This window comes from Pseudorca crassidens, chromosome 17 (genome assembly GCF_039906515.1).
Source record: "Pseudorca crassidens isolate mPseCra1 chromosome 17, mPseCra1.hap1, whole genome shotgun sequence".
NCBI lineage: Eukaryota > Metazoa > Chordata > Mammalia > Artiodactyla > Delphinidae > Pseudorca > Pseudorca crassidens.
In genome coordinates this window covers 25,722,297-25,746,992 of record NC_090312.1, presented here as the reverse complement: position 1 = coordinate 25,746,992, position 24,696 = coordinate 25,722,297, and the positions used below count along the sequence as shown (strand labels likewise).

Genomic DNA, 24,696 nt, shown 5'->3' with positions numbered 1-24,696 from the left:
AATAATAAAAACTCAGCCAAAAAGTATTTTCTTACCATGACAACTTGGTAAGGCTCTATTCCATCCAGGTCTTCCATCATCTCCTATGATACAGGTGAGTGTTGAATAACCTTGAAGAACATAGCCAGCATCACAGTAATAGGTGACTGTTGACCCTAATTTATAATCCATTCCAAGTCTGGTGCCATTCATTATGTTGCCTGGATCAAAGCAGGACTCTCGGAGTTTTGCTGTAAAACAATGTTGATATAAAATTAATTACTTTAAAATACAATAATCTATGAAACTTTTAATATTTCTTCATTTCTACCTCTAGATAAACAGAAAGCACCAACACCCTTTCTGCCTCTGTTTGAGGGCTCAAAGTACAAAGTAGTCCTTAACCATATCTGACGTTTTGCTAATTCACATTGATTAGTAAAAGATAAAATTCTTCATTGGTCTTTTCATTAAAATCAGTATCTAATATTTATGGTCAAACAGGGTTTTGTGGTTTATTATAAATTATGTGCTATAATCCATGCATAAGTATTTTAAATGAATTATTTTGGAAAAGAACTTATTTCTTTATTTAATATTTCATTATTTAAAAGATCTTCCCCCCAAATGATGTACACTCATTCCATGTGACTGAACATAGATACAGTACTACTGCCTATGTTGATCTCAGTTCATCACTAGGAAGAAAGTAAAAGCCCCTATGTCTCTGCCCTGATACCATTTCTCTTAACCTACCTCATTCCCCACATTTCTGTCAGAGGTCTGCCCATTAAAACAGAGTAACAAAATCTTTATAATATCCAAACCATGATCTTTTTGGACAGAGAGTCTATGTCAAAGCCAATAACTTTCAAAGCTAATAGTAACAGACAAATTGAAAAGTAAAGTCCATTCACAACAAAGAACTGTTTTCTGTGGACCCAGGTAGTAAACTAGAGAGACTGAGAGAATATTTTGAAAATATGTAGAGAAACAGATTAGTTCATCCATTCTGGTAAATAAGTAGTAGAACACTGTGTTGTTAACAGATCTGGGTAACACCTTAATATTTCCATTTTATTATTATTATAGATTACTTAAGAAATAAGAGAGATGAGCAATGTAAGGGACATCGCAAATTCAAGATAACAAATGTGATTTTCTACATTAGAATTTATATTAATGGGAATTCAGGAGGTGGGTGTACCTTTGGATAGGACTCGTGGAATCACTGGAATTTAAGTCAACAATATCTTGGTGTTCAGCTATTACAGAAATCATATTGTTATAATATATCAAAATCTGATTTATTTTAACAGAAAAAATATTTTTATTCCATTCATTAAAGTTTGCAGAGTTCCAAGTGCTTCAACATTTATAGGAAATGATGAGAAATTTATGCTTTAGGAAAAAATACTTCAATAGACTTCTCTGAATTCAACTAAAGAGGAAGCGGTGGGGGACTCTCCTGGTGGCACAGTGGTTGAGAATCCGCCTGCCAATGCAGGGGACATGGGTTCGAGCTCTGTCCGGGAAGATCCCACATGCCGCGGAGCAACTAAGCCCGTGCGCCATAACTGCTGAGACTGTGCTCTACAGCCCACGAGCCACAACTACTGAAGCCCTGGCACCTAGAGCCGGTGCTCCGCAACAGGAGAAGCCACCATAATGAGAAGCACGCGCACCGCAGTGAAGAGTAGCCCCTGCTCGCCACAACTAGAGAAAGCCCGTGTGCAGCAACGAAGACCCAACGCAGCCAAAAAAGAAGAGGAAATGGTGGAAACAAACTTTTACATGATTTTAATATTTAGAATACCGGAGGAATGGAAAAGGTCCACTTTTTTTCCTTCCTTCCTTCTTTCCAACAAATAGTTAAGAGTCCATTATCCAACTAACACCAGAAATACAGCAGTGGACAATGAAAAAATATTCTAGCCCTCATGGCTTTTACAGTCTATAAAGAAATTAACTAAATAAATACTTGTGATTGTGATGTGTGCTGCATAAGAAGAAGCATTCAGAACCTTCCTGAAGAACTGACATCTAACCTGAGCACTGAAGGGTAATGAGCAGACTAGGTGAAAGGGAGATGAGAGACATGAACGGGGAAGTTGTACTAGAGCTTGTTAAGTCCGATAAACCTGATTTCTGAGCTTCACTCCAAAACTAAATAACTTGATCTCCCAAAGGCATGTACAAGCATGCATACACACACCAGCACAAGAAATTTGTATTTCATATATCATATTCAGATTTCAATAAAAAATTGCTCCCCAGTCCAAGGAATTATATTTCTTCCCAGATAAAATATGCATATGATACTATTTTAAGGAAAGAACCAGTAGGCTCTTTGGTCACTAAGAATGAGGATTTGGTGTTGCAGAGGTTGGTTTGTTTAATTTTTAGGAATAAAACCTGACATTGATCCTTTTCTTAAATAAGCAGGAAAACACAATGTAATTTTTAGGCAGAACAGCAACCTAACATTTACAGCTGTCCTTCATGAAACTGAACTAAATTCCTTGAGAGAAAAGGATTGAAATTACTATTTAAAAGGATTAATCTCTTTGACAAGTCTAACTGCCTAACATTCATCTTTTGAAAAGTTTGCTTTTTTCCTTCTTTAAAGTTTTCCCCAAATTTTCAGTGACATATCAGTGAATCTGTAATATGATACAAACCTCCTACTTTTGGAGGAAAGGGAAACATGGTTGACAAATTAAAAATATTGATTCTGTAACAATTTTATATTGCTAGCCTCATTTTGATAGTATTCATTTATCTCATTATTATGTTTACATACTGCTTTAAATCCTTGAATTTAAAGGATTAGCTTTCTATAAATAGCTTTCTATGAATAATACTGCCCTTGTTTATTTCCCTGTATGCCACAGCAATTACATCTGGAAATTTTGAGAACATCTGGAGAATCCTTATATAAAGGGCTAAGAAGCAGATGGAAAGATGATTTTAGTTTTAGAAAAAAAATGTGAGGCAGACAAGTTGATAGTATTTTAATTAATAATTAATTTAATAAAATAATTTACTTTATGAATAATTCATTTTATGAATCATTAAAATTTATGAATAATAGTAATTTGCCTACTGAATAGATCCCAGGTAAAAGAGCCCCTTGCTTTATATTCTCCAAATAAAGCATATTAGATGATGTCTGCTGGAAGACAGAAGTGATCATAAGCAATAGAGCTTATATCTTAGCTATAGATTTGTTTTTCATTTTTACAAAAAAAATATTTTTCAGAATTTCTTCCACATGAAATTAAAGTATTGTAAATGCTTATTTTAATGAAAAAGTTTGACATTAGAACGCTGAAAAATGTGTCTTGAAGAAGATCCAATTGGAAAAATTAAAGTTTTACTATGTTCTTGTTTTCATTTTATTAATAAAGACTTACAGATGGTATTATAATAAGGTTAAACTCCCTTCAAGCTGTGTATGCATTGTAGTCCCCTCATATGATCATAATAAGTCCCGACAGGCTCTCTCTATTGGCAGATCCATAGTTCACAGAGGGCCAGATTTCCCAAGGTGCTTTTTGAAAATAAATATAAACCACACATGTATCTCTTTTATTTTGGAAAACATTGCTAAAACGTAAATTAAACAATTGGTGCAGAACACCTCAGGGTAAAGCTGAAATGTAATAGGTTGCTCTGTGAAAAGATGTATCTTACCTTAAAGTCATATGTTAATTTAGAAAGTAACTCATGATACGTTAAGGTTCGTGGAGAAGGTGGCTAACTTATGCCATATATAAACAACCATTGTTAAGTCTGCCACTGCAGATTTTTGGTGCATATAAATTGACATCCCCTATCAGCTAAAACACCAGCTGCCAGGAGGTCCCTTTCAGTAGCACAAGACTGTATATATTCTCTCTCCTTCATGTAAATAATATATTTTGTTAAAATAATATAGATATCACTACTATGAGTCACATTTATTAAATATTATAATTAGAATTATTTAAAACATACTTGACATCATTTAAAATAGCCTTAATACAAAAACAATGCAAAAGAGAGCATTGTTTAAAATAAAATACGTATCCAAGTATGAATTTCTTAATATTGTATCTCATTGAAATTACCTTAAGATAAATGGAGACAAGACTGATTTAAACTCTTTGGGGACATTGCTTTCAAGTTAGCAAAACATCTCCCCTTACCTTCAAACGTCTACTTCTTTGCTCCAGTTTACTACTGTCTACAACACTGGAGCATATCCACCATTTGCTTTATGTAAATGTAAAATGGTATTCCTTCTAGAATCCATGTTAGCAAGCCTGTGTATTTGTGATGTTTGACTATAGCATTTGTTCACTGTTCAAATGCTTTGCACAACTACTATGTATTTGCAAACAAACAGAAATAAGATTCAGTCTATCTTCAAGAGGGAGATGAATAGATAGGTATGAACACAAGCAATGGCAACTATACTCTGGTGTGAGCTCTAATAGAGGTAGGTGCTGGACCTATGGCTTTTTAAATAAAGACCTACTAATACCATTATTTAGAGCAAGTCAGGACTTAAAAGCTTTACTTTTTCAGTGCTAACAGAAATCAACAGAGTCAAAGTATATAACATGAATTACAAATGACAGAGGAATAGTTCTTACTATCCAGGACATCCAGTTATACGTCAATTCATTTTGGGGGTGCACATTTTATCTTGAAAATTCGGACATGTTTGTTTGCCTATGGCAGAAATAAACATCAAGACTACTTTATTAGCTTTAAGGAACTAGACTATTAAAGAGATAACAGTTTTTAAGAAATAGGGAGGTTGATAGGAAAAGACAGATCCTGGAGACCCTGAAGTGGGGGATGGAATTTCCCTACAGATGAGAATTTTGAGGGCCAGTCCAGAAAATTAATTAGGTTGGATTTGGAGAGTATCATAAACTCAGCACTAACTTTGTAAAGAAATACCATCTGGAGTACAAAAATAAGACCTCATGAAATTGTGTGTAAGTGGGCACTGGTGTAGTAGCTGAGGATGGTGGGGAGTAGTTGTAGGGTCCAAGGAGAAGAATTATAGTTCATGGAATGCTTATGTATTTCTCTCTGCCTGTACTCTTATATTTTTATTTGCCTTTACTCTTATTGGAAGTAATAATTTATGTCATTTTACGCAATTCATTTTAACAATCTGATTCTCAATTTTGTCATTTGTAAAATAGGGATAGCAATACTTATCTCATAATGCTATTAGTTAACATTTTTTTGTATTTATAAGTGTGTCTGCTAAAGGGAAAGACAGAGATACTATATTGAAAGAGTTAATCATTGTAATTAGAATAAAGTATCACATAATGAGTAATAAATATTGTCCTATTTAAAAAAACATTGCATTGGTGTCCCTTTTCCTATGGCAGCATAAATCTTAACCTTTTGGAAATAATGGGACATGGAAATTGATCAAGACAGGAAACAGGAAGGGAAATACATTCAGCTGAGATATGGCAAGTAGGTTTTATCTCAAGTGCTAAATTACATGGATTTAGTAATGGCTACCTGGAATGTAGAGAAAGGATTGTGAAGTCAAGTTCAGTTTCCATGACAAAGAATGCTGTAACACATTAGCACAATCTGCCCTGAGTATGGTAGAATTTGTGGCATTCTTCCTGTGTCTGTTATCCTATGGATCTCTGGAAATGTTTTATTAAATACCAATTCAAAATAGAACCTAGCTTTACTGACTTGCTTACAGTTTCCTTCTCTCTTTCTCTCTTTTTCTCCCTCTCCCTCTCCCATTCTCCCTCTCTCCCTCCCTTCCTCCCTTCCTTCCTTCCTCCCTCCCTCCCTCCCTCCCTCCCTCCCTTCCTTCCTTCCTTCCTTCCTTCCTTCCTAAACAGGTCTTGTTTATAAGCCTATCACCTTGCAGATATAAGCAGCTACTCCTAAAGAGTCAAGTTCTCATTTGTAAAATGCAGGACATGAATGTGTCTCTAAGGTTTCTTACATTTCAATAATGTTATGATTCTAATTATGTCTTGACTTAAAATAGAAAACACCTCTTTAAGCAACTCAAAATCGATCAGTTAAATAATTATCAAACAATTACAATGTGTAGGCATTATTCTAAGGCACTCATTGTATAGTGGTAAATAAACCGAGTTCTTGCTCTTAAGAAGCTTGTATTTTAGTATATATGTAGGGATTTAGTGGCATCAATGGGAGTGTGTATATTAAATAAATAAGCAAATAACTGAACAATAAAATATCAAGAAATGCTATGACTTTGATAAAAGGAGAAAATTTTGATAGGATAGAAAAATCAAAAGGAGTAGAAAGCTCAAAATAAGATCAAAAAAGCGAATAAATATTAATAAACTCAGTACATCAAAAAAATGAGAAAAATACAATATATATGTACTTGAAAATAGGTTCCCATAATATATAAAACAAAAATCACTAGAATTTTAAGAAAAAACTAAAAATTAAGAATTATAATAGATTTCCCTAACTATTTCAATAATTGCTAGGCCAAGCAGATTTTTCAAAAATGGCAAGGGCATAAATATTTGAGAAATATAATTAGAGAGCTTGATTTAATGAGTATATATAAAAAACTGCACCCATAAATTGAATGACACTCTTTTCTCCAAGCACACAGGGAACATGCATAAAAACTGACCATATAAGAGGCCACAAAACACATCTTAACATATGCCTCTTCCAGTGGGAGAGTTCTGGCATGTTGCTCAAGTTCAACTCTCCATAAGACCAATGCTTCCTAAACCATAGTCACAAAGTCTAAGCTTTCCCATGATCCCCTGGTTTGGAGCAGCTAGTATTTTCATACAACCCCAATAAATAGCTGGCACCCTAAATCCTTACTGTTTGGTAGCAAATAGCTCATATATTCTCCCACTGAGCAGGCCATTTTCTTACTTTGCTCTGTAAGATGAGAGACCCATAGAGGGTTCAATCTTTCCATCAGAATGAAGTCCATATCATGTCAGTGTTGAGCAGATACCTTGCTCTGGCAAGCATTTCCAAGTAATGATGGACATATTGGAGAGCTCCAAACAACTGTTTCCGGCTGACTTGTTTTTCATTTCCCTAAAAAAGCCTTCCTTAACCCATGCCATGCATGCCATGGGAAGTTGTGGAATTTATCTTGACTTCCTTTGACAGCCCTGAGGAAACAAACCCTTCTTCCCAGTGCAAATTCAGAAGGAGTTTCAATTGTATATGTAATATTATATTTATTAAAACAAGAATAACAAGATCTGAAGCAAATATGGCACCATGTTTGTCAAGCTGGATGGTAAATACTTTGAAGTTTGTTTTACTATTCTGTATAATTTTTAGCTATTGAAAATATTTCATAATTAAAAAAAAGAAAATCTAAGCAGTAAGTAATAAATTCAAAGTATGCATTTTCAGAACTCAAATGATCCCTTTATCAGTTTGTCCTTTATGGACTCAACTACTGAAAAATAAATTTTAACTTTAAACAACTAAGATCTAATTTGTCCTTATAGTCATTGAATATAAAACTTAAGAAAAATATATTTATAAATATCCAGAGCATTGTAATATTGATTCATTTAAATACTTGCAGAAATATTCTAAAATATTATCATCATCACAATTTACCCTATTCTGAATATTGACATATTTAAATATTTTTTGACATTTTCTGAAACATGATTGTCAAAATACTTTGTGAGTAGTATACTTTGTGAGTATTCTCTTTATCACTGAGAGTAGTCTCTGAATACCTGATATTTGAGTGAATCCTCAGCTTCCAAAAAATGACTTTGCTTTTTAAGAAATATTTTGTGGTCTCAGCCAACTCCTGCAGTATACTAATTGCTTATTTGTTTGCCTGATACATTTCCTTTGGTAGTAATTAGGAAAATGCTAATTTCCTTCTCACTCATAGGAAAAGTCTACAGTGAGAGCTCTTTTGTGAGCTGAATTGTAGGTAGTCTGCATTAAGAAATGCATATATTACTAACATCTGACAATGGTCAATACAACATTATTCTCCTGTATAAAATGTTCAAAATTTAAATCATGATGCTAAAATCAAATGTTCACATTTACCTTTATATTCTAAATGAAATCCAGTGTAACTAACAGATCCATCACTCCGAAAAGCCAAATGCATGGTATTTGAGCTGCTTTCTATTCTCTCTGGTAACTTGCTGTCTTGAAAACTTCCAATCAGTGGGCTATTACTGTCTGGTCCATCATATATATAGAGGAAGTCATAGTTTGGTTCTATGCTAAAACTAAAATGAAAGAAAAAGAAAGCAAGCAAGAAAGAAAGAAAGAAAGGGAGAGAGAAAGAAAGAAAAAAGTGGAATGGTTATTACTAAGTTATTAAGCATAATAGTCACATAATCATGTATTAATTCAATCAACATCTTTAAAAATAACAACAGACCCTGTCAAAATAAGCTAATTTGAAAATTCACCTGGCAACAGCACACTGAATATGCATATCAAATCAGCACTGGAAAAGAGAAAAGACACCTTGATATTTTCAAATATTTCTAAGTTGGCATTGTGTCTATAGGGAATAAAAATGACTGTAAGGCAAACAGTTTATAAGCTGATGAAAGGATACAGGATTTGGAGTCAGAGTTTAGGTTCAAGCATTGCTTCTGCCTTTGTTAGCTACATATCCTTATGCAAGTTACTTTATATCAGTAAAATGTGTAAGACAATAACCATTTTTAAAAATTTTTCTTCCAGATATTTTACATCATAAAAATGCAACCTCTCTTTTGTCTGTCAATGGTACTATTTCCCTTGAACTTCAAAATTTAAGAGCATTTTTGCTGTTTTAAAATTCACCTCAACATGTCAGATTCAAACAAAAGTTGTAAAGACAAAATTTGCATTTAAATTACTCAAAGCACCACACATTGTACTAGGTATTCTTTTTCCTGAAAGTAAATATATTTTCTTCTTTTAGAACCTAGTATAGGCAAATCAAACCAATACACTCTTCATCAAAATTAGTGTGTGAATAAAGACATTTTAGCATGTAAACTATTCAAATCAATATTTGAATATTGCAAAATTTGCATGATAAACTTGCCTTAAAACCTTCAAAGTATGAGAATTGTCCCATAGTGATTATAGAACCCACATACTTAGAAGGCAGAAGACATGTAATCATGTGTCTATTACCTAACTCATACTGTGGCAGAGGAAAGGATGGACTCAAGTGGGTCATTAAGAAAAGTCAAGAAGTTCATGATATAAAATAAAACCAATAAACCTTGCTGTTGTTAAACATCCATCAATGGAGAAACTATTTTGTCAAGTTTTACCACCTCTGCATCTAAACAAAAAACTTGCTAGGTTGGGAGATACTATTTCCAAATCCACTAGATTGATAGAGGTTGTTTCCACAATTCTAATCCTTTATGTATACATGTACAAGGGAGAGGAATCTAGCTAGTTTACTTGCACATAAATAGTGGTGAAGAAAGACTGGGATAATGCAGAGGTTACCAACTTCCCGTATAAAGGGACAATGCAACATGAGAAAACTGGGGGACCACCATATTGTTATATTTTGTTTTAATAGTAGCTTCACATGTCTGATTCAGTTAATTACTCTTGAAACCTTTCAGAGAGTATTAGGCCTGAATTTTGGTAATGTAGCAGAAGTCAGTGGTTAAGGTCTTATTTCATTACTTACTACCCTTGTTCTGGGGTAAAACACAACTTTCTGAAAGTCATGTCTTTTATCGTTAAGGTTCGATGAGAATTACAATTTCCTTACCTATCTCACTATTGGAAGAATCACTAGAAACAAGTTCTTTGTAAAGGATATAGTAAGTATAGTCTAAATGTACTATCTTTGGAAGGCCAAAAGCCTATTTAACAATAGTAATTTCAGTATTTTTTGTTTTAAATTTCTAGTTTGGGTTTAAATAAATAATTCAAAATATTGATTTATAACTTCTCTGGAAATGAGAATAAAACAAAAAACAATCTTTTTCTAGGAATCTTTAGAATGTTATCTATAATAATTATTTTTCCTTAAAAACTGGAAAGATAGTACATTCCAATAGTATGTTCTATTTTACAAAGCACTTTCATAAATATTAACTTGGTCTTGTCAATAATCCTCTGGTATAAGGAAGAGATTATCATTTCCATTTTCCCAATGAGGCCCTAAAACGTCAGTGGTCTCCCTAAGATCACATAATAAATGACACAGCTGGAAATCAACTTTTGGTCATGCACTTCATGTAATACAGCCTTCTACCACTCAGTTATTAACTACAATAAATTTTTTAAGTAAACTAAGCCCTGTATCATACACCCTGACATTTCTAATGTTGGTACTGTCATTTCCTCTACTGTAAAAATGGGAAAAGTAGTACTTACTTCAGGAAACTGTCTTATAACTGAGTCCTGGCATATAACTAACATTGTCATCATTGTTGCTTTGTTATTACCAATTATCAATGTATCACTACAAATTATAGAAATAATTCCATATATTTTTACTTTTTAAATTTTTTATGAGTTTGAATTACCCTTTTTTTAATTTCTTTTTTTAAACCTGGCTTCAACATATTAGAAAGATTTTTCAGCTTAATATTTTACATAAATAACAAGCACCTTTGACATGCTAGCAGAAGAAGGGGCTGTGTTAATACAGCCAACAGACATCAGTCTTGGACACTGAAGATTAGGAACATTTCTAGTTAGAAACGCTTTAAGTTGCTGGTACCTAACATTCCCATTGAAATCTTAAGGAAAAGAGTTAGGTCAGGTTCTGTGAAACAGCTGTTAGCTCCATGTGAGGAAACAGAGGCTCATTCATATAAATAACTTACCCAAGGTAACACAAATGATAGCGGCAGAGCTGGGGCTCAAACTCAGTGGTTTCTTTGCCACACGGGAAACTGCATCCTCTACTGCTTCAGTACTAAGCTAACCCTGCAGCTGATACTGCTAACTAACAAATGTAAATTTTGGAACACCTCATGTTAAGTTCTATCAGGAGGCAAGTCCTGCTGAGAGAGTATAGGAAAATATCCATCGAATTCTTGTCCGCTTGACTTAATGAGACCACCAGCAAGGACAGCAGGTAGAATATGTATCTTCCCAAGTCCAGTGGTGGTGCTGCACCTATGGGTATTTAGATACTTCAAAAAAGTTTTCGGTGGTACACATATGGGAGAAAAAATTCCTTGAAATACTGACCTTTTAATCTTTAAGTTTAGGACAAACAGAACTTTTTGAAACAGTGATGGTAAGTTCAGGGAGGGAGGAAATGTTATAAAGAGATAGCATTTCGTGACAGTCAATAAACTACTCAACCTTTAACACATCTCCTCTATATTGCAAACTGGTGAAAGATGCTCACTCATCTGTAGTTCTGTAGCCTTCAGAACTACATTGGCATCTGTGCTACTATACAGGGATTTGTAAACCGTTTATTGCAAAATATTAGCATTGAAATCGGTAAAAAACAACAACAAAAAAAAAAAACCTAAAAAATGTCATGCAGAGAAATAAATTTGCCTAGTGAAATGCTAAAGCAAATGAGCAAAAAGATTTTTAAAATGTGGAAATGTATGGGAACTCACCTGATAAATGCCAAGGAGATAACATAGTCTGTGTTCACGGTGAGAGTCCAGTCACAGTCCCTGCTGTGGGGATATGGGTGAGGGAAGTTTGGTGAAAGAATAAAGCCTGAAGATCCTGTTAAATTGCCTCCACAGGGTGCTTTAATTTAAAACAAACAAACAAAACCCCTTAAGTGATTAATAAAATGTATTATATATCAGTATTTGTAAAAACACTTATTTTAAAAAGTTTAGGTTTTGTACAGATGATTTTTTACAGTACTGGATGCTTAAATACTGCATTATCTTTCAAGAAAGACAATTAAAATACTAAATACATACATACATACATTGAATTTAGCTCCTTTACTGGCTTCAAACAATAAGAAAAAGTTATATTTCTTTCCCTTTCTATTACTATTTTGTTTCATGTAAAAGAAAAGCATTAAGAAGAGGAGTAAAAATGGTTTCACCCTGGTTACTAGGAAAAAATCTGAAGGTTACTGCAAAAAAGATAGAAACAAAACAAAGCAAAACAAAATCTCTAATAATAAGTGGAATAATAGAATATGAGATATTTAGCTCATTTTCAAATCTTCCCTGCTACCTTTATTTACAGAGGAAGAGGCTTTGATAATGGTTAATGAGTGAAAATGGATAACTATCTGAGAACCAATAGCACTTTACTCCTATACTGAGTGTTAGGATATTCTTAAATTCTAGTTGCCTGACTTGTTGATGAAAATAGACAGTTGTTATTATTGTGGCCCAAACAAAGGTTTCTGTAACACTTCAAAGGAGAGTCTCAAAAAATTGTCAGAGAAATTCAGAGATTAGATTCTTCACGGGATTATTGTCGGAGTCTGTTAAACACAGATTGATCAGGAAATAATATATTACACAAAGTTGGCAGCTGCAGAAAAATAGATAAATTAAGATATGGAGGGTCCTGGTGGTGGAGTGTGAGAGTAGGGATGTAAATATAGGTATGCGCACCGAGAAAGAGAGAGATTGAGACCGAGATTGGGATTCTCATGATGTAATGACATCTCCTACACATAATCACCACATCATCATTGTTATCTGAGTTTTAAAATTATAGTTTTCCTCAGATCAATTTTACCATTCAGTTGTAAGGCATACGGGATTCTCTTGACAGCATAAAACTGGTTTTGGAAGGAGGAGAATTTTGGTTCTGGTAACATTTCAGATATTTGTTCTTTGCCTGAGCCTAGATATGCAATATCATCATTAGAATTTGGTAATTTTTACCATCTTAAATAATGGATGTCTGCTATTATTGATACATTTCCCCATGACCCTCTGCTACCTTTGTCTCAGTGCCTCAGTCACAGTAGATGACCTACTCTACTGAGAATATTTATTTGCTGAGCCTTAATTTATTTACCACGACTTACCTATCACCTGTATGGTTTTTGTGGTGTATCAAATGATTAAACAAACTACCTCAACTTTAGTTCTCCCTATTCAAACTTCAACGCTTCCTGAATATTTAACAAGTCCCTCCTATTAATCAGGATAACACCCTCGACTCAATCACACAATCTCTCTTCCTTCTCCAGAACCTGTGTTCATTTGTCTCCTTTATTCTCTCTGGTTTCTTCCCCTTTGTCCACAGGTGCTCAAGTCTCTTTCATCCTAAAAATAAAACAAAGTCTCCTCTAGCCTATTTCCTTTCACCTTTTCTTCAACTGAAAATGTTGAATTTTACCTGATGGTTAAGAAATCCCCTCACCCTTCTGTGTTTGGTTATATGGGTTCACTGTGAAAAACCACCCTTTACCATCTGACTCAGATAAGATTCACTTATCAGGTCTTTGATAAAATCCTTTAAATAAGCCCCCTCATTTTCCTATGACAAGACCAGACATGGACCCTGCAAATTCCCATTCTTTGACTCAAATGATTAGTTGAATTGCTTGACCTCACTGATCAATCATAATAAACTGCTTGTAACCAAACTTTGGTCAAGCTTCTCTCCTTTCTCTAGGTCCTTGAACTCTGGCTCTCCCTCAGCCTTGAGTGAGCACACAACCCCTCCTGAGGATAGGCTGGACTCAGAGTACAGCATTCTGGGCCACTCTTTCATTTCACTTCCCCACACCTGGTTCTTTCCAGCCTTGTGTACTCCTCTCTATAAAAGAAAAATCCCCTTTTCCGAATTCTTCAGGTGCTGGAAGATCTCACCATCACATTGCTCTTCCTATCATAGTAGTACCACTACCCACACACTATAAAAATCCTTTTTAGTTTTTAAATGATCACCATCATGAGTTTGGTGAACATCTGTCTTATCATATAGTTACAAAATTAAAGAAAAAATTTAAAAAATTCCTTGTGATGAGAACTCTTAAGATTTGCTCTCTTAACAACTTTCATAGATAACATACGGCAGCATCACATATCATGGTGTATGTTACATTCGCAGTACTTATCAATCTTGAAACAGGAAGTTTGTGCTTTTGAACCAATTTCATCCAATTAGCTCTCCCCGACCCCCTGACTCTGGTAACCAAAAATATGATCTCTTTTTCTATGAGTTTGTTTGTTTTTGAATTATAATTGACCTACAACACTGCTAGTTTTCGGTGTATAACATAGTGATTTGATATTTCCATACACTACAAAAGTAAAATTGTACAATAATTCCTTGTTAATAAAAGTCTCTCCTCACTATTTTGAATTTGTTTTTTATTTTACAACTACACCTTTTGAAAAGGAAGTCTAATCTCATTCTCTCTTTCATCACCTATGTACTATATGTACCTGTAGGCAGACTAACATGATTAGCAAAGCAGGTCACTGGGAAAAAATAGTTTCTTAAGTTATATCTTGAAGAAAAGTACCAAAGTATTCATCCTGAAAAAACTTATCTCAGGCTTAGAATTTTTTTTTTTATTTGAAATTATATTTAGAGAGACAACAACCTTTTTGTTGCTTAGGGACTCTAGATGTCTTTATGTGGTCCTTCCCACCTCTCCTGCTCTCTCCACCCATTGCTATTTCCCTTAGCCTCCGAGCCTCCCACACATAACACTCCCTAGCTCATCCTCAAATGACTTTTGTATTGACTAATATAGGAGGGTATTTTTGCCTTTATCTTTCTCTTCATATCTGCAGTCATCCTTATCTGTTGACTTTCACCGTAAATTCACTCTCCTCGTTTTTGGAACTCCACTTCTAATTTTCTTCTGATGTCTTTGTACAGATCTCAGTTTTATTGGCAAGCACTTCTTTCACTTCATCTTATAATTTTGGTATTCTCCTGAATTCCTTACCTAATCGTCTCTAATTTTCACGCTATTACATTTTTCCTTGTTGCTCATGTCCGAATTGTGAGTTTATCTTCCACTTACATACTGATAACCCCTTTTTCCTATCATCTCCAACAGATTTCTCTGCTTAATTCTAAACCATATGCTCAAGTGCTTACTGGCTATCTCTACCTGATCACTGTGGGTACATCAAGCACAGAATATCCAACATATCCAAACCTCAACTCAAATTTCTCCTGTATTCCTAGGTTGTTTGGTTAGCACTATCATCCAACCACATATATTCCCAAGCTAGAGGCCTAAGATTCTTCCCTTTTCTTTATTGCACCCTTGACTCCAGTCTATCAAGAAGCACTACCAAGACCCTACCTCAGTTCCTCATAGATATTTTTCAATCTATCTCTTCTTTCCTTTTCTAATACCACATTTCTAGATCTGACTCTTACATGCCTCCAGAATTATTGCAATATTTTTTGTTTCCCATGCCTCTAGTATAATCTCGTTTCCTCCATTTCATCTTCCCAGTGAAAACATCTAATCATACTACGTCCATGCATAAAATTCTGCAGTTATTACACATTGCCTAAAAGATAATGTCCCGACTCCAGTATAGCTTTCATGTCTTGACTCCTGCAACCTCTCCAATTGCATCAACCACCAATCTAGACACATAATTTACACTCAAAACTATCATTTGCTTGTTCCTTGTATTTACATGCCTTTATGCATCCTATTTATTTTTCCTGACATGTCTTCCCTTCTACCTCTATATAACTTTTACTTAGGTCTCAAGATTCATCACTGCCTCCAGGGAGTTTTCCTAGAAATTCTCAGCCTGGACTCTGCTTCAGCTCTCTCCAACACACTCTAGTATCCATAGCAACCTGTGCCTATCTCCATCATTTCCCTTACCATATTTTATTTAAATATTCCTTTCAGGTATCTGTATTCATCACTAATCTGCAAGCTAAAGACTGTGTTTTATATGTTATTTTCTATGTGAGATTTAGCATATACTACACATTCCATAAATGTTTGTTGAATTGCTATTGACTCCTTGTATTGATTGTGAAGATTAAAGATGAATAAGTCTGAATGGCAATCTAATTTATTTTGATAAAAATAATAATTTGTTTTGATAAAAGCTATATGTTTTGATTAAAATAATGACACATTTTATCTTTGGAACTTTAAAAATCATACGTGAATTTGAAATATGTTAGAAAAATATGTGTAATAGCAAATGCAGTTACATATGTGTATATATATATGTATATATGCACAAAAGGCAGGAATGCTTTTTGTGTTTTTTTTCACATTCTAAGGAAGTGGTATCATTTGTACTTTGGGGGATCATGGGGGCAATTTTATTTGTTTGTTTCAGTTCTCCTTATTTTTCACAGGAAACTTTGGTCTTTTTTATTGTTAGCAATTTTATACACATGAACACATCCACACGTTTATATGTGTATATCCTTTATCATATAAGATATAGGAAAATCCATTACACATATTTTTAAGTATCTTACTGGATATATTTTGTGATTATACTATTATTGGAGCATAAGATCCTTTAAAATTCTTTTGATTCTATTATTAAAATTATTTATTGAGGTTTTCCAGATAAATTTCATAACTGTAGTAGATTTTGAAAATCTATAAAAGCCATTGAGACAAGCTGAGACATATTATCTAACATTTGTATATCCCAAACAACTCAGTAGTAAAGAAAACTCTCTTTGCATTTAATATATTAAACCTTAAATCCCATTTGGAAAATACATCTTTTACTTTTATGCATCTAATCATAAAGCATCCAAAATAAGATTCTCTTTAAATCAAATATATTTATGAATTAAATTTTCAGTTAGGTTCCATAGAGTTCTGACACATTAATGATTTGTTCTGCGTGTAATTTCTTATGAGACAGTTATACAGGCAACTATTGATAATGATTTTACAATCTTAATTTTTCTCCCCTATTCAGTTTTGTGTCTACTGTCTTAGCAGCCCACCCATACTAATGTCTTTGTTATTTACCTTCATATTGAGTGCTGTTACTTTCCCTCTGGCAATGTCAAAGTAATCTTCACACTGTCAATTCTGTTAGAATGAATTCTATTAACTCTCTTAAAAATGACTGTCCTTCTGCTTGGTGTTTGCTATAAGGTTGACTACTTCTACATGCAAGCAAAATGCTTTATGCTCCAGGGTCTGAGACATAAACTTATGAAGTTTCTAAAAAGTTCAGGGTTTAATCTTTGGCATAGTATTTCCAATCATGGAGTTCTTTCTTATAAGTTTCAGAGGTCAAGTTTTCTGCAGCTTAGCAATTTTTCAGACTTTTTTTTTTTTTTAAGGTTACTATCTTCCTCAGAGAAACTCTAATGCATACCCTCTCCTTAAGCAATCTTTTCCTACCAAAAAATTATACACAACACCACTGTCCTTACAAAAAATTCCCACAATCTGCTTAATTAAAGTAAAATTTGGTGTTTAACTTTTATTTTCTAGAATTATGACTTGCTGGCTAAAGTCTTGTCTACAAATGGAATTTTATAACAGCCTATCTCAAAATTCTTTACTCTTTTAACCTTTTGGATTTTCGTGTTTTCTAGCATTTCAGTGTAAAGCTGTTAAATGTTTCAGAATTCTCTACATGACAACATTTGACATAATATAGCCTTTCTAGTAATTCTAATAAATAACACCCGTTTAATAGGTCTAAGAATCACAATAAAACAATAAGTTCCACAGTAAGTCTGTGGAATTCTGTCATTTCCTCTTTACACAAAGATTCCCTTTACAAGATACTCAAATTCCAATTAATTTGAACGTGGCATTTTAGTTTAATTGGCATTTTTTTTAGGTTAACTGTCCAGTAAACAAATGAAAACTTCATTGTTTCAGTCCCTTTTCCTTTGAAAATATTTTTTCTCCGTATTTTTTCCTCTGCTTTTATGAGTGTATTTATAGTAAATGTAAATTAATCAATGTTTGATGATTTGGAATCTTGCAGTGGTACATAGAGAGCAACATAGGTATAAACGGAAATAAACTGCAAAGGAAAATATGGCTAAATCTGAACTGGCTCAATGTATGCCCTTATTTTGTGCTTTTTTTATGTCCCTTTAATAAGCCTTTTCCTTATCATCTGCTCCATTTTCTACAGAAGTCTACAACTATCTGTCTACTCCCTGCCTGGTTTGAGCCTTTAGATGTGTTTTGTTCTGTGTATTTTGTTTTTTTAAATTCCAATGAATAAAATACAAAAAATGTGATATGAATTCAGATTTTTTAGTTTTCACTTTACTAGAGAAGTTCACAAAAGGATTTATTGTACTGCTAAGTCCTCAATGCCTAGGTCAACACATAGGACACACTAATGAATTTGAGTTTGCAGCTCTTGCATAAGAAGAATAAAATGGGGTAAAGTAAATCTGAATAACTGAGTGCTTGATTTGTTCACTTCTGACTGAGGTACTAAACACTCTTTTCCTATTATCATGTGATTTCCCCAGTGGGGAAATGATTATTGAAAATGTATTTATGAGTTAGATATAAAGTGAACAAAAATAAGGTTTTCTCTCCTAAAAGTGCTAAATTTGCATGCTATAAGAAATACACCGAACAAGATATGGAATCTTCTCCCAAGGTGCTTGCAGTGTAGTAAGGGAAAGAATATGATAAATAAAATTTTGAGTACACATAACGTACTTTGGGCAAACTGTATTATACATTCTAGATGATGCCAATTTTAAAACACTTGAGCTCAAGTTTTGAGATTAAACTAGCTGAATTTAAGAACCTTAATAACGAGATTTTTTTTTAAGATTATATAGCAAGTTTTCTCACTATTTTTACTCCAAAGGTGGTATATCCCTCTAACTTTTTCTCAGACCCAGTAGGGAAATAATATGTATCTTAATTTCTAGAGTTAAACTTGGAGATTCAAGAATAGACCATGGATTCAAAAGGCAGAGAGTTGGAAGTACGAACCAAGTGGTTGCAAATCCTTAGATCATCAAAATAAAAACTGATAATTCATTTGGAATACATGGATTGAAGGGAAAGTCAAAGCTTTGAAACTCAAACATAAGTTCTGATAAAATTTTCTTTCTTAGAAGGAATAACCATTATTGAGGCAAGATCAACCTGGCCCATTTTAAATAGAGTCTGAATCCACTCTTTAAATTTTAAAAGTAGTGAATAACTACATTTGTATAGTAGAAAGGGAAGATGAAGATTTTTCAAGAACTTTGATTCTATTTTTTCTTTGGAATTTTATTTTATTTATTTTTTTATACAGCAGGTTCTTATTAGTTATCTATTTTATACATATTAGTGTATATATGTCAATCCCAATCTCCCAATTCAACCCACCACCATCCACCCTGCCACTTTCCCCCCTTGGTGTCCATACATTTGAAGAACTTTGATTCTTTATTGTTTATAGACCCTCTCCTCAGGGGAAAAATAACAATAATTTATAATTTTGTGCATTTTTGGAGGGTCATAGACCTCTGAAATCTTATACTCCCATATAACCTATTCCAGAATACTGTTCTTAATTAAAACACTGAAACCAGTTTTTAACCATTGTTTTACACCTGTATAAAATTTTAATTATTCTAAATTCATACCTATACAAACTGGTGGGCTGGGCTGCCAGAAGTATCGATTTTCTACCTGAATGCAGGTTATTCTTTCCTCTCCTTGAAGCTCATATCCTGGGTCACATTGAAAAACAACAGTGTCCCCAGGTTCTCGTCCATCCCCATTTCGAGTCCCATTCATGGGAACCCCTGGGTCACGACATGCAGTGGCAACAGAACCTATGAAAAGACAGAAACAAACCTTTAGTTTTGATGCTATCCAAAATCACCTTCAAAGTTCCAGATCTTATATTTGAGAAGCTTCCACATATCTATGTGCTTTTAGAAAATTAACTTAAAAAATGCTTGGGGTTGGGCTTTCCTGGTGGCGCAGTGGTTGGGAATCCGCCTGCCAATGCAGGGGACGTGGGTTCGTGCCCCGGTCCGGGAAGATCCCACATGCCGCGGAGCGGTGGGGCCTGTGAGCCATGGCCGCTGAGCCTGTGCGTAATGCTTGGGCCGTAATTCCCTGTGCTATACAATATCTTCTTGTTGCTTTTTTAATGGAGTATATAATCTGTAAAAACTATCTATGAATCACTATGCTGTACACCAGGAATTAATATAATATTGTAAATCAACTGTACCTCAATTAAAAAATGCTTGGGCTAATTTTTAAATACCTGCACAATAAATACTTTTTAATTGTTTTTGGTAAATAATTTATGTGTTAACTTGCTTCAAGCAGGGACATGGCATTTTAGTAGCTAAATAATAAATTTACTCAAAATCTGTTTTTTGATACTACGTGAAAGACACTGTGAAGAGGATGAAAAGATAGCTGCAGACTGGAGGAACATATTTGCATGGGCTATATTCCACAAAGGACTTGTATCTGGAATATATAAAGAATTCTTAAAACTCAACTGTGAAAAAAAAAGAAAGAAAAAAATCCAACTAGAAAATGGGCAAAAAACATTTCAATAAAGAGGATACCAGATGGCACATCAAAAAGTGTTCAATATTATTAACCATTAAGGAAATGAAATTTAAAACCACAATGAGATATTACTACATACCTATCAGATCAGCTAAAATAAAAAATATAGTAACACCAAATGCTGGCAAGATTCTGCAAAAAACTGAATTGCTTACCCATTGCTGGTAGAAATGTAAAATGGTACAGCCACTCTGGAAAGAAGATGGCACTTTCTTGCAAAAATAAATGTGCTTACCATAACCCAGTGATTGTACTCTTGCCCATTTATTACAGAGAAATAAAAACCTGAACGTGGATGTTCACAGGAGTTTTATTTGTAATAACTAAAAACTAGGAACAAACCACCTTCAACAGGTGGATCATTAAACTAAATTCATACCATGGTATACTGGTCAGTAATAAAAAAGGAATGATGATATACAAGACAGCTTGAATGGATCTGAAGGCAATTATGATGAGTAAAAAAAATGCAATAGCAAAATGTTTTATACTGTTTGCCTCTATTTATGTAACACTCTTGAATTGACAAAATTATGAAGTTGGAAAGCAGATTACTGGTTACCAAGAATTGTAGGGGGAGGGGATGGAAGGAGATGACCAGGACTATAAAACAGTAAGTAGAAGGATCTTTGTGATGGAACTGTACCGTGGCTTACCTCTGGTGGTGGTGATCAAATCTACATAAAACTATATACAAAATAAACATACACATAAAAATGAGCATATATAAAACTAATGAAATCTGAATAAGGTTCAAGGATTGTTATCAATGTCAATTTTCTGCTTGTGATATTGTGCTATAGTTATCCAAGAAATCATCATTGGAGGAAATTGGGTAAAGGGTATACAGGATCTCTATTATTTCTTACAATTGCATATAAATCTAAAATTATTTAAAAATTTCAAAAAGTTTAAAAAATCATTAGAGAAGAGTATGGGACCACAGGAAAGCAACTGTTCTTCTATATACAGTATAGGGCACATATAATAGTATAATTAACTACAATTATTCAGGTTAATGGAACAAGATATTACTTTGAATTACCACAAAGCAGATTTACCCTAAGGTGTATGATAATTAAGTATCAAGGCAAAAAAGCTATTAAATTTTTCATTTAAGCTACTTATTAAATTATATTCATAAACGTAGGATTCAGTCCTTGTACAAATTATTTTTTAAACTGCATATTAAAGTAACTACACAAATGGCTGGATTACAGACACATAACTGGTATTCACTCATTCATTCATTTACTAACTTAATATATTCCAGACACTGTGCTAGGTGCTAGGAATACAAAGAAGAAATAGGCAGACATAAAACTGAACAGACTTCAAATTGTTCAAACTGCATAGCGGTGGCACCTACAAACAGATTCTGTTGTATACATCCCTAGTAGGTAAGTAAACAGGTACAAAGGTAGGTAGGTAGATACAGATAGATAGATAGATTCACCAATATACCAAACAATTTGTTACAATCTACCAGGTGTACTTTTTGTATTGATAGCTCATCTCCCTAATACTCATACATAGCAATGAAAGCAGAGAATCTACACACAAATATTGTAATGTTCTGACTCTCAAAGTAGTTTGGGAATCAAGAGGACCATATCAATTAAAAAACTGAAAAAAAAAAAAAAAACTAATGTTGGTGGTATGTTAAGTCTGAGACTGCATAAAAGCAGCAACAACAAAAAAGTTGTTGATTATATATAATCAATTATATATTATATGTGATTATATATATATATATATAATCACATATATATATACACACAAAACTGAACAGACTGCAAATTGTTTTATATATCTTTTCAGAAAGGGTAAAATAAGGATATTTTTATTTTAAGTTTTTTAACATCTTTATTGGAGTATAATTGCTTTCCAATGGTGTGTTAGTTTCTGCTTTATAACAAAGTGAACCAGCTATATGTATACATATCTCCCCATATCTCCTCCCTCTTGCATCTCCCTCCCACCCTCCCTATCCCACCCCCCTAGGTGGTCACAAAGCACTGAGCTGATCTCCCTGTGCTATGTGGCTGCTTCCCACTAGCTATCTTTTTTACATTTGGTAGTGTGTATATGCCCCTCCTACTCTCTCACTTAGTCCCAGCTTCCCCTTCCCCCTCCCCATGTCCTCAAATCCATTCTCTATGTCTGCATCTTTATTCCTGTCCTGCCCCTAGGTTCTTCAGAACCTTTTTTTTTTTTTTTGGATTCCATATATATGTGTTAACATATGGTATTTATTTTTCTCTTTCTGACTCACTTCACTGTATGACAGACTCTAGGTCCATCCACCTCACTACAAATAACCCAATTTCATTTCTTTTTATGGATGAGTAATATTCCATTGCATATATGTGCCACATCTTCTTTATCCATTCATCTGTCGATGGACACTTAGGTTGCTTCCATGTCCTGGCTATTGTAAATACAACTGCAATGAACATTGTGGTACATGACTTTAAAAGGTTATTTTTAAAAGGGTTAATTTCTAAAGGGTTACTTTTTAAAAAGGGTTACAAGATGTAGACTGCAAATGTTATTTTACCGACCACTTAAATTAAATCTATGTATAATTATACACATCATCAGAAATCCTAACAGTTTTGCTTCATTTTACTGACAAACTAGTGCTTCTGAGCAATGGCCAAGGATGAAGACGTTACATGTATAATTCCTTTAATTCTCCTAGCAAACCAATGGGTCAAGTGCCATTATTGTTTTTATTTTAGAGGTGAGAAAACTAAAGTTTAGGAAGATTAAGTAACCTGTTCAATATTACAAAAACTAAAGAATAGAGAACCAAGGTTTGAACCCCAGTCAGTATGATTTCAGAAGCCAAACCCTTAAATGTTACACTAGACTGTCCTCTTCTACCTGTTAACTGTCCTAGAGATACATTTTCTTTCTCAGTTAAATATAATAAACCCCATTAAGAAATGATAAAAAATACAGATTATACCCATAAATAGAAAAGCTACAGTGCACATAAATGTGTCCATTTTAAAAATATTTAATCTTCTTTCATTTGAGTTATTTTTGAGAGAGTTATTTTTAGTTGTTAATAGAATAACAATCAGACTCATATTGGAGAATATTGAGGGAAGTGGGGTAGGGACTTGGTTCCAATTTCCAATTGGATTTGTTCTGTAATACCTATCAGTGTTCCTTATCAGAACATCCATCAGGCATTACAGGGTCTGGCAATTATAATCTTTCAATATTGATAGACTTTTTTTTTTGTAAATGCTTTTGTGATAAACTCAGTCATTAAGCTTTTCTTGAATTGCTCTGGAATGGTTTCCACCAACACTAAAACTGATCTATGAATTGGTTTTACAATACAAAAGTGGAGCTGGATGTCCTACATACAAGATTTACACTTAGGATGTTTTAATCGGAAAGGAGTGATATAAAGGTAAAATGTGCTACAGCTTTCAAGCTGAAAAGTAGAATGATATACAGATTATGAAAAATATTCTTTTGTTGTTGTTTTTGTTATTGTTGTAGAGGCTTCCTATGTGCTGGACTCTGCAAAAAGCTTGAAGCTTAATATGAACATTCTCAAAGTAAAAACATACATAAAACAATGTTACAAAAACACTGAAATGAAAGCAGCTGGTATAACCATGTCTTACCAGAGTTTGAGGGAAAAAAGATGTTTTGGCCTTATTGTCAGAGTCACTGTGCTTAAAGATTTAAAGTGGAACCTAGTAGCTAAAATATAAAGGCTTCAATATGATAGCTAATATATAATATGTAAAAATATTCATTTGCCTTTGGACTGGCTGACTTGAAGGAAGAGAGGTGGCAAAATTGTACTCTGCCTTTTTCTCTCAACTAATAAATAAATTACAAGTAAGATTTTAAAACACAATAGAGAATGATGGGGTTTAGTGAAAGACCAAATAAATTTTTTCTTGCAATTACTTGAGTTCTGAAAGCAATTAGTTAAATACACACAGAAAGAATTACTTGCTGTGAATGCTATTGTCTTATTTTCTTTACTTATTCAAAGTTTAATCTCTATACTGGTTATACACTGTGTTTTTGGGTAGACAAAATTACATTAATTTTGGCATCAGTCATTCTTCTTTTCTGTATTAAATAGAAACTATAGCCATTGAAGAAAATAACTAAACATTTAAAAAGTCATTCTGTGTCTCCTTGGAAATTAGGACTGAAATAATCTCACAAAATTAGCATGATTTAAAAACAATTATATTAGAACTCAA

The 24,696-nt window shown here is 33.6% G+C and overlaps 1 protein-coding gene across 1 annotated transcript in view; it reads right to left on the bottom strand.

The window, feature by feature from the left end:
* The window catches only part of LOC137210719 (CUB and sushi domain-containing protein 3), a 705,705-nt gene that overhangs the window by 266,835 nt on the left and 414,174 nt on the right, over positions 1–24,696 (bottom strand). The window contains exons 22-25 of the mRNA XM_067712783.1: positions 19,498–19,689; positions 11,580–11,718; positions 8,062–8,249; positions 36–230 (exon numbers count right to left, since the gene is read on the bottom strand). Of these exons, the coding sequence (XP_067568884.1) occupies positions 36–230; positions 8,062–8,249; positions 11,580–11,718; positions 19,498–19,689 (714 nt within the window). The remainder of the gene's footprint in view (positions 1–35; positions 231–8,061; positions 8,250–11,579; positions 11,719–19,497; positions 19,690–24,696) is intronic.